General features: G+C 48.5%; 1 protein-coding gene across 4 annotated transcripts in view; it reads right to left on the bottom strand.

The window, feature by feature from the left end:
• Positions 1-684: 684 nt before the first annotated feature.
• Positions 685-11,214, bottom strand: part of LOC134162348 (discoidin domain-containing receptor 2-like) — a 59,476-nt gene continuing 48,946 nt past the window's right edge. For 3 of the 4 annotated variants that reach the window (XM_062616039.1, XM_062616037.1, XM_062616038.1), the window contains exons 13-17: positions 8,400-8,521; positions 7,834-8,031; positions 4,732-4,966; positions 2,905-3,054; positions 685-1,693 (exon numbers count right to left, since the gene is read on the bottom strand). In XM_062616039.1, the coding sequence (XP_062472023.1) occupies positions 1,553-1,693; positions 2,905-3,054; positions 4,732-4,966; positions 7,834-8,031; positions 8,400-8,521 (846 nt within the window). In that variant the 3' untranslated portion in view covers positions 685-1,552. Of the gene's footprint in view, positions 1,694-2,042; positions 2,081-2,904; positions 3,055-4,731; positions 4,967-7,833; positions 8,032-8,399; positions 8,522-11,214 lie in introns of all 4 variants that reach the window. The other variant, XM_062616040.1, reaches the window with a different exon arrangement.

Here is an 11,214-nt window from a genome sequence, read left to right as displayed (position 1 = left end):
ACACTGAGCTTGTGGCTAAGATAAAAGCTATCTTATTATCCTTACTGGAAATACATGCTATGCTGGATGCTGTTTAAAAGGCACCAAGTGCTGAGCTTTCATCTTCTCCCAGCTTATGAAATACTTGGTTTGGTCCTAAGCATCTTGCTACAGGATTAGAGAGGGAATAGCAGAGTATTCCCCAGGCACTCGGTAAATCCTCAATGGATTTATTGTAGAGCTGAATTCCCTCCCTCACTCCAATGGATTTCAGAGCCCTCTAAAACCCTCCAGGGAAGGAGCTGTTTGTGACAGGACAAACAAAACCCAACCCCAAGCTCAATGGCAGAACATACACCCAAACTAAGGGGATGGGTCAGTCCCACCCCCTGCTGCCAGCTCTGATCACAGCATGAAGGAGCCTGGGCCCAAGCGCATCTGCCTGGCCAACAGCACGAACCCTGCCACAGCCCCGAAGAGGAACCACGAACACTCAACATACGTGTCAGGGCATGTGCACACGTGTGTGCTGAGGGACCACCCGTACTCTGCTCCTCCTCTCATGGGAGCTGGGACAAGGGACACGGCAGGTTCTGCGCTCAACCGTTCGGCTTCACCAGATCCCAGTTCCCTCTGCACAGGTAACAGCATTGACTTAGAGATCTCATATTAATGGGTACTTATACAGGATTAATTGCACATCAGTCCATTGTGGCTACAAGTTCATTAGGCTAATGAATCTACATAGTGACAGTAGTACAGTATCAGCTACGTTTCAATACAAACTCCCTAGCCTAGCCTTAATCTGTAGGTCAGAAGAAGATCTTCCACCGCCACGATCTTCCTACAACCTTTAACATTCATTTTCAAAGTTATTTATCTAGAAAACAAACAAAATCCAGTGTGGGGAAAACGCACATATAGAACAAAAGCAGTGCTTAACAACCACAGGAAAAAAGAACATCAGCTTGGACTCTGGGATCAGCATCCTCTGTACACCCTGGCAGCGTTACTTCCAAAGGGTTGCTAAATGCTCCGTCAGTTCAAGTCCATAAAAGCATTTCCTAGCTCTAAACGTTTCTAGTCTCTCACTATACATATTGTCTGTAGCAAGAGCATACAGAAACACTTGCTAATGTGCACAAGACTTCCATTTGATTTAATGGAATAGTTTTAGAAGACTGAAGTCTTTACTTGTAGAAATACAACTGTTTGTGAGTGGCAGTGCTCTCACCGACTGGCAGCTTCTGCTCCACCCAGGAGAAAGCTCCACGTTCCTCAAGGTTTTACTCATCTACGTTGCCCAAAGGTGTGTGGGTATCCAAGAAAACCCCTCTCACAGTATTCCCAGGAAACGATTCAGAAGAGGAGATGATTTTTCAACCAAATGAGATCCTCTGGTCTTGTGTGTCAGACCATGGCCAATAGAATGAGCAGCTGCCATGGACGTCTCAACTTAAATACGGTTCAGTCAAGGAAGGAGAGCAAGGTGGCCTGACCATCTTCTGTGAGGTACAGGCAGAGAGGCACCAAAGTCACTCTGTTCTCAACAGTTTGTCTCTTTTTCCTGGAGTCAAATGTTTGATTCCATTTGCTCTAGCAGGAAGTGGTGAATCATGTCAAAAGTGGGACGATCTTTTATATCCCTGCTCCAACATTTCAACATCAGGTCAAACACAGGGTTAGGGCACAGAGGAGTCTGGGAGAGATAGATCTGCAAGGAAGAAAGGTACAGCTGTTTCAGTGGGTTTTCAGACCAGAACTGAACCTTTACTAAATGAACACCAAGAGGACAGTTTCACTGCAGGTTCACAAGACACAGCCATCATGCAACGCTTGAAATCCATTAAGCGGGAATCTGGCAGTGGAGTCTGGATGGAGCTTCGATGCCATCTCAAATGGCACTGCAGACACTTTGCCAACACGTTTGATGAGCTGGTCACAAAACAGTGCTTTGTGCCCCAGGAGACACGAATGCTTCGGAGAGATTTGTCTTCCAAGTGACAGCAACACACAAACCAAACCCAAATTTACCCCAATAATATCCAAATACTTCCACTCACCGTAGACAACCCATGAGGCTTTCTAAGCATCGTGACAGCTTGTTAGCAGAGAGAAAAAACACCTTTTAGAGCTCATCTAAAGCACAGCCTGGCAGAACTGCTTTTTCCCCTCTCATTTCAATACACATCTTTTAGGCTCTTCACTAAATCGTCAGTATTCAGGAGACAGTGAATAAAACCTCCCATTATTTTATTCCCCTTAATCCTTTAATTTGACTGGTGCTAAAGGTGAATTTGGAGAGAACAGCAAACTGCTTACAACCTGCACTCCACGTTTTTGGGTGCAGCGATGCTCAGTACTGCGGGGCTGTCCTGCATCATCACTGGTGTCTATTGAAGGCAGTGCAGCACACAGTCCTGCCTGGGAGCTGGCCAGAGAGGACAGAATGATACAGACAAGCCCTTCAGGCAGAGATGGCCAAAGGCTTCTTGGCATACGTGGAGATATTCCAAAGAGCATCTAATCCCTGGGAACTAACAACTCTTCCTTCCCCACCTCAGTAAGTGCTTCCTGGTCTTTCACAGAGAACGCTAGCAAGAGAGAGATGTGACAGGGAAAAAAGCATAAGGATTGTGTAGCAGAGCCCAGAAAATCCAAGGAGGACAGAACAGACTGAGACAGAAGTGGCTTATAATAAGGAAGAAGCACTGGAGAGGGCCAAAAGATTCTTCCAGTGGGATTCCAGGATAGGAAAGCTGGTGCAATGAGCAAAGATAAAGAGGAAGAGAGGTGGCACACACTGAGAAGGTGAGTAATGCAGAGTCCTGCAGACGATGTAAGGCCAGCAGAAAGGCCCTGGGAGATCCACCAGGCTGTGATCAGGACAAGTGAAGGAAGGAGAGGTCATGTTCGCTGTCTTACCTGCCTGCCCTGGCTCCGGAAGAACTCTCCTGTGTTCTCGATGACTTGCTCATCCGAGAGGAGGCTGTAAGGTTGCTCCTTACACAGTATGAACATCTCCCAGAGGGTGACCCCAAAGGCCCAGACATCACTGGCTGTGGTGAACTTGCCCTGTGAATGAAAGAACGCTGTCAGCCCAGGTTGCTCACAGAGCACATTCAGCAGAACCCATTCCAGTCTACACCCTCTGCAGCTAGACACGAGGATGTAGAATTCATACCTGGGAAGATGCTCTGAAGAAGAGGCAGCTCCCAGCAGTGCACAAAGGCACTGAGGTATGACATGGCTGCTGTGTGGGACAGCAGCAGCACGTCTGTGGGACCCACAGGACAGCTCTGAGAAGGTGCAGTTGTCACTGGGGCAAACCTCTTGAATCAGGAAGCAAGTCTCAGAAAGCCAGAGACAACTTTTCCTCCTGAGGAAGCATCTGCAGCAGTAGGAGAACGGACTTCCACCCAGAACACAGCAGGGCTGCCCAGGGAAGCTTTGAACAGGAAGCAAAGCCCTCAGGGTGAAAGCAGAGCCAAAGCAGACTCCAGACTCTTACAGAAAGGCCAAGATAATTTCAGTCTCTGCACATAAGAAGTCAGTGACAGTCTGCTCAGGTTCCTGTTTTCTGCCTTGGAAAAAGGGGCCCAAACTGGCTGTGTTAGGAACAAGGTTTCTGAAGAAGTGAAAAGCTAAAGATAGCTCAAAAAATAACAGAATCCACCTGGGGGCTGTTTGGGCAGGAAACATCCAAGACCCAGATTGCTCAGGTTTATCTGGCAACCCTAGCAGTGTGTCAGTGTTTGGAAGGTGCTCACTCAGGGACTGTGAGTGACTTATGGTTTAGATGCAGCTATAACCAGAAAAACAGGGTGAATTTAGAAAAGCTTGGGCCTATCAGCCTTTAAAGAACAGGTAACTGTAGTTGTTCTGGGTACTCAGTGTGGTAAGAAAACAGAACCAGGTGATCTCACCAACTAGTGTGAGAAAGAAATACTGGGCTTGATATTAAGGACCTGCCTCCCCACTGGATGTGTTTGCACTGTTGAATGCTCTCCTGAGGGGAAGACAGCAGGACCCTTGAGCAGGAAACAAAACCCCAACCTCAAAACCTGACTTGGCACTTGAAACTCATGAAGTTTTGTCCCTGCCCCTTTCAGCTTCCCAGCTGGGGAAACAAGAGCAGAAAGGCAACTTCCTTACAACTGCAGCAGGCATCCTGAATGCCAGGCACAGAACAGAAATTAGGCCCCAGATGAGGGCTGATGCCATCCAGAGGGACCTGGGTAAGCTCAAGAAATGGGCCTGTGTGAACTGCAACAAGGTTGAAGGTCAAGGTCCTACAGCTGGCTTGGGGCAACCCCTGGTATCAGTCCAGACTGGGAGAATGAGGGGATTGAGAGGGACTTGTGGGTGCTTGTGGATAAAAAGCTGGACATGACCCAGCAGTGTGGGCTTGCAAATGGTGAAACACTGGCACAGGTTGCCCAGAGAGATACCAGATGCCCCATTCCTGGCAACATTAAAGGTCACGTTGGATGGGGCTTTCAGCAATCTGATCTAATTGAAGATGCAGGGATTTGGATTAGCTGACCTTTAAAGGTCCCTTACAACTCACAGTATGATCCGTGCTGTATTTGCAAGGGCACACTCCTTTCCCAGCATGAGTTACATCCACAGCAACCTCATGGACTTCTCACCTAGGACCATTTGTAGCCCACATTTTGATGCTATAAGGACCTGTTGCTGTTTCAAGGGTGGAAATCAGAGGAAGGGAGAATGGTTTTGTGCAGTCCCTACCAGGAGGATGCTTTCCCAGGCCATCCAACGGATGGGCAGTACAGCTCTTCCCTGGATCCGGTAGTAATCCCCACTGTAGAGATTCCTGCTCATGCCAAAGTCTGCAATCTTGATGGTGTAGTTGTTCCCCACCAGGCAGTTGCGAGTTGCCAGGTCTCTGTGCACAAAATTCAGAGATGCCAAATACTTCATTCCGGAGGCGATCTGGGTGGCCATGTACAGCAGGTTGGAGTAGCTGCAGTAAAGAAACAATCGGTATTGTTGCTCACCCTCAACAGCTTGCATTTGCTGTGTTACAGTGACCTGTTGGTTTAGTTTTTGCTGTGTCAGTGAAACTCAACTGTCTAGTTTCAGGCACTAAATCCCTCACCTGCCAGGCTAAGCCAAGCTCTTGAGCTGCCAAAGCAAGAGCAGACAAGCTGTCCCTGAAATTCAGGGCCCTTGGAATTTGACATCCTTTAGAGTTTTTAATATCAAGTGTTAAAGCTTTTCAAAGAGCTCATGCAAAGCATCAACCTTCTGCAGAGAGACATGGAAAATCAAGCTGTACAATCTCAGAATCTCCTATCTTAAAACCTGCTTGGCCTGGAATTCCACACACAGCCACTGTGGCATGCTTACATGAACGTAAGTATGTCACAACATTAAAGAGACCTTATTTTTTAGTATGTTTAATATTACTGAAAATATAAATGGACGCATTTTCCATCTAATATAATTTTAATTCCCTCATTAGCAAAATGAAGGTAATACCAATAAAGCTGCATGATACACAGACAGGGTTTGGACCATCTGCCTTTCAGCATTCCTCATACACTGTTGTTCTCTGATGTTTCCCACTGTGGGTTGCCCAAATGCTCCACCCAACCAAGCATTTCTCACAACAAATCTGATCAAGCGTTCACAGTTGGTATTTCTCTGATAAAAGTCAGAAAAAGAAAGCCTGTCTCCTCCTCCTCATGCTCTGCTGGCAGTGAGAGAAGCAGTAACATGTTATCTGAATTACAGTGATGGAATGCATCTACTGATTACAGATCCAATCTATCTATGCTCATCAACAGCTAAGCTACCACTACAGCATCTAATGATAATAGATCCAATCAATCTATCCTCATCAACAGCTATCAGTACAGTGATTCAGTCAGCCCCTCGCCTCTGTAGAGGCTCTGGGCACTGCTCCCCTCCCAGCCTTTCAGCACAGTGACCACCACACTCAGCTAGGTGATACCCAGCCCAGTCCCACAGTCAGGAGGTCCATGCTTTTCCTGAGCTGGGTGGACCTGTTGTGCCCAAGAGAAGGAATTCCGCCACCCACTTGTACCTTGTTAACCTGGTTGCTGGCTTTCCACACTAGAGCGGGCACAGCCTCCAAGATCCTGCATTCTCCCTTCCCCTGCTCTGCTGTAGTTGTCTCCTGCCTCAGGCTGTTGCTCTGCCCTTTGAAGCAGCCCAGTCTCTCCTGTCCCACCTGCACCCTGGCAGGGTCCCACCAGCAGCTACTTTTTGGCTCCCTGCCCCTTTGCTCAGCAAGCTCTGCAGGGCTCCACTTCTGCAGTGCTGCATACAGAGGCACAAGACAGGAGACGCTTCTTGGCAGAGTCATCCTCATGACTTGTTAGACAGCCAGAGAGACCGTGAGGAGATGCATTTCAAATACCAAACAGCCATAAGGCCTTTGAAATGCGTCACCTCTCTGCAGGAAAGTGTTCAAGTATTAAGTGTTCAAGGCCAGGATGGACGGGGCTTGGAGCAAGCTGCTCTAGTGGAAGGTGTCCCTGCCTGTGGCAGGGGGTTGGAACTGGATGAGCTTTAAGGTCCCTTCCAACACAAACCAGTTTGGGATTCTATGAAAGGGCTGTTCATCACATCCAGTGTATCAAATATTGGGCCCAAGACACACAGAGAATGGTTGGACCTTGCCACACGAAACACCCACTGGCATCGGCAGAGCCAAGCTGCCCTCTATGGCAGGAGGATTCATTTTGCCCTCAGGAAACTCCTATACAGATATCTGAGCTGGTCATACTGGCTTCCTTTAATGTGAAACTCTACCTGGTTGCAAGGAACGAGAGGCTGAAAGATCTGCTGGACTGAAAGAAAAACTAGAAGACGACCAGATGGAAACCAAGCAAGAATAATGTGAGTGACAGTGCTGAAATTGGGTGAGAGGTGCGGAGCAGATACAGAAGAAAGGACAGCCTGAGACTTTGGTCAGGAAAAAAACCTGCAAGTCTAAAGGTAAAAGCTGTACCAGATGTGCAGAAAGGACAGGAAGACTGGAGAAAGCTGGAAAAGCTTTCTACTCGGATGCAAATCCTTTCCCAAACTACAGTTCCTGGTGCGTCATGACTGCAAGATGCCGGTTTAACACTCCACAACAGGACTGACCACTGCCAGCTACTGGCAGAAACACTGGTGTTGTCTCGACTTGGTAAGACCCAGCCACCTCCTGGTCCAGTCCAACAGGACTGGCTCTGCCTAACTGACTAGTCCTTCAACTATAATTAATCTTGGGGGAGGTCCATGCCAAAGGCTAAGCAATGCACCAGCTTCTGATCAAGGAAGGTTTCTTTCTCCACACAACTCTCCTCTGAGGAAAGGATTTCTGCAATATTAGGATGCTTTTATGTTAGATTTAATCCTTCCACATAGGAGGAAGACAAGTGTCACCACTGACACAAAACAGTTTGCCAAATATTCTCCTCCTGCTGGCTGATGAGATCTTTCCTTAGTGAATGTCTACACTCAGCTCCTCTCATGTAGTATTTTTGAGACACCCAGAAAACAGATGAACCTTCTTGAAAGCCCAAGAGACATTCCCAGTTTTCTTGTTGTAACACAAGCCCACCGACATGAACAGATGTCACATCAGCAAACAACACATCTAAGACGGGCACTGTGAACAGGACAGTCAGGAACACCTCATGGAGCACAGATCTCCAGAGACCTCAAGAACAATGTCCAAGCAAAGCAGGACTCGAGTCCACAGTGTGTGCATGGCAATGGCTGGGCTGGAGGCAAGTCATTGCTTGGAAGGCACAGCAAATGAAAGTGGTAGCTCTGTGTTGTTGATTTGTCCCAAAGAGGGGCAGTTCCTCTTACCTGACACAGGGAATGTTGTTTGAAATGGCAAATTTGCTGTAGATCTCCCTCTGTGACAGGAACTGATTGAGGTCTCCGTTTTCCATGTACTCTGTTATCATGCACAGGGGGTCATCACGCACACACACCCCCAGGAGCCGGATGATATTTGGGTTCTTGAGCCGTGACATGATCTTGATCTCCTTCAGGAAATCATTTCTTGTAAAACAGAAAACATAGGTTTGAATCCTGAACTATTCCTTTGTCTAAGGAAAGCAGAAGTGGTGTGTAAGCACATCTCAGGCACTTACTTACACTTCTGCCCACAGCAAGTGTGAAAGCTGGTTCTGTGCTTGTGGTCAACACTGACCCCTTCCACATCAAACAGGATTAATACAGCATTTCAGCTTGACATCACATCTATTCCTATCCCCCGCTCCCTGCTTGAGTCCTGCCCCTTACATGAACACACCCCAGAGACACATGACACTCCCATAGAGGTGTCACCAGGGTTAACCTATGTGACACTGGTGCTCGGGGACTACTTGCTTTCCTTCCCAGATGGCTGGCACTGTGGATGCGCTCACCTGGCTGTTTTGTTGACATCTGATCTCAGCATTTTCACTGCCACAAGAATGGGCTGGTGAGTGAATTCTGTAGAGGAGACTCCCAAGAATTCCAGCAGGCCATCGGCTTCACAGAGGTGCACCTGAGGGGCAGAGGCAGCTGTGAGAGTGTGCACAGGCAGAAAACCAGAGGAAAACAAGCACAGAATGAATCACCTTGACCTCCAAGATCATCCAGTCCAACCATTCCCAGCACTGCCAAGGCCACCACTGCCCCATGGCACTGAGGCCTCGTCTCCATGCTGTGTGAACACTTGCAGGGACGGTGACTGCAGCCCTGCCCTGGGCAGCCTGTTCCAATGCCTGAGCACCCTCTGGGGAAGGAATTGTTCCTCAGCTCCATCTAAACCTGCCCTGGGGCAGCTTGAGGCCGTTTCCTCTTGTCCCATCCCTTGTTCCTTGGGAGCAGAGCCCAGCCCCTCCTGGCTCCATCCTCCTCTCAGGCACTTGTAGGCAGCGATCAGGTCCCCCCTGAGCCTTCTCTTCCCCAGACTGAACCCCCAGGTTCCTCAGCCGTTCCCCATCACACTTGTGCTCCAGGCCCTGCACCAGCTCCATTGCCCTTCTCTGGCCCCCCTCCAGCACCTCAGTGTCTCTCTTGTAGTGAGGGGCCCAGAACTGAACACAGGATTTGAGGTGCAGCCTCACCAGTGCCAATGTCACACTAAGGTCACCAGTCTGGTCACCACTGGTGAATGACCAAGTGAATGATCTAATCAAGGTGACACTGCCCTGATCAGAAATAGCCCATAAGTTGGCCCTAGATCCCGGAGAAAATGTGTACATCCACTCTACAGCCCATTATGTAGGAACACACATGGACTGCAGCCTGATGTGTCCCCAAGGCTCTGAATTGACTTCAGGTGTCCAGATTGTTGCAGCAGAGTACTGAGGCACTCCAGTTCAACCAGGAAGTACTGGAGATGCTCAGGAAGGCCTGGAGGTGTCTGCTTTGCTCTGCATGTGCATCCAAACAGCATGGCTGCAGCACGTTTGGCATGTACAGCACATCACACCAGCCATCCGAGTCCGGAACTGTCCTGAGACCTGGCTTGAGTCACTGCTTAAACTTAACTAAGGAGCATCCAGGAAGTACAGACAGCTATCCCCAAGTCCTCCAATTCGAGGAGGAAAAAGAAAAGGGAAAAAAGTGTGAGCACGTGTATGCAATGTGAACACCTCACCTGGGCACATACCCAGAGATGAACACTCTGAGCACAGAGAATTCCATGTTTCATAGAATGGTTTTGGAAGAGACCCTAAATATCATCTAGCTCCACCCACCCACCCCTCATCTTCAGATAAATAAATGAATAAAAACATAAAATTACTGCCAGGGCTGTATTAGAAGGGCTGACAAGACACTGGTTAAGAAGTAATCAGAATGCATATTCAAATGGAGAACTGGGCAACAGATGCTGGAGGAGAGGACCAGACCAGATGTGTCAGTGTAAGACCTGCAGCAGTGAGGGGAATGAAATGGGAGCTTAATGAATTTGATAGGAAGAAAGCAGCAAGGGCATGTGACAAGCATGGTGAGCAGAGGGAGACAGCACAGAAAACAGGACAATGCACAGAACAGAGACAGAAGTGCAAAGGTGCTGCTGTAGTTGTACGGCGAATGAAATCTGCTGTGGTGGAAGTACAGGCACAAGAGCAGGAGTAGGAACAGTCACAGCACAAAGCGCATGTGTGACAAGCGCAGGTGATGTGTCACTGAGCCAGGGAGTGGATGGTCAGGAGCAAGGAAGTAAAAAACCTGAAAGGGAAGCTCTGCTGGAGAGGTGAAAAAAGCAGTGAGCCATGCTTCTAGAAGCAGGACCACACACTAAGCCAGGAGTGGAGCAGAGCATATTACGATGACCAGTTTGGGAAAGACTGAGGAGGTGAGAAGGAGAGATGGGAGAATGTGATGCAGCACATTTGCCAAAGGGTGGGAAGGAGCCTGTGGTGTGAGGAAAAGAACAGGCTCTGAATCCTGACAGTTACTAGAAGGACAGGAATGAGAGGGCAGGAGAAACCAGAAGCAAAACAATGATTTAAATGAGAAAAGCCTCTGCTTCACTTCTGGAGCACAGCCCAAGGCAGGGCAGGATCCAGGCAACAGCAGAAGGGGCTACACTGACAGCCAGATCAAGAGGCTGAGCATGTCAGCACCTTCCCAACACACAGAGTGATCCAGAAAGGAGTGAGTGGGACAGCGAAGGGGCTGGGGTAGGGAACGTGCACTGTCAGAAGTGAGGGACTATAAAGATAAGAACATCACAGAGGAGGAAGCAGACAGTAAAGGGCTGTGCTTTGTCAAAATGTAGCAGACAGTAGAATTTAGGGCTGCAAGTGAGCAAAAGCTGGGAAGGAAAGAGACAGTGGAAGAGGGAGCAGAAGAGGGGAAGACCTGCTCAGTATGGAACTAGGCTAGTGTGGAGAGAAAGCAGGGGTAAAAGGCAAGGTGACAGCATTAACAGCTTGAAAGGAGCTCTAGGGATAAAGAGAAAGCTTAGCAGATGACAGAGACATGCATCATGCTGCCTGAAGCTTCTGACACAAACTGGGGCTTGACCAATGCTACAGGATATGTGAGGGCATCACAGTGTCTGGGAAATGTCTGTCTTGGGTCAGTGTGCAGAGTCCCACCAGAACCTCCATCTGTTAATGGAAAAGCTGTTTCTACAGCTCCTGGCTGGAGCCATTGCTAGAGTTTTCAAACTGACATGCCTAGAGGTGGGTGACAGCCATCACATGCTTGAGATGCCCCCAGAATACCATGGAACAGTCT

This window comes from Pezoporus occidentalis, unplaced genomic scaffold (genome assembly GCF_034315485.1).
Source record: "Pezoporus occidentalis ecotype Australia unplaced genomic scaffold, CSIRO_AGI_Poc_V1 ctg187, whole genome shotgun sequence".
Classification (NCBI taxonomy): domain Eukaryota; kingdom Metazoa; phylum Chordata; class Aves; order Psittaciformes; family Psittacidae; genus Pezoporus; species Pezoporus occidentalis.
The sequence above is the reverse complement of the archived record's forward strand: the minus strand, read 5'-3'. Positions and strand labels throughout refer to the sequence as shown.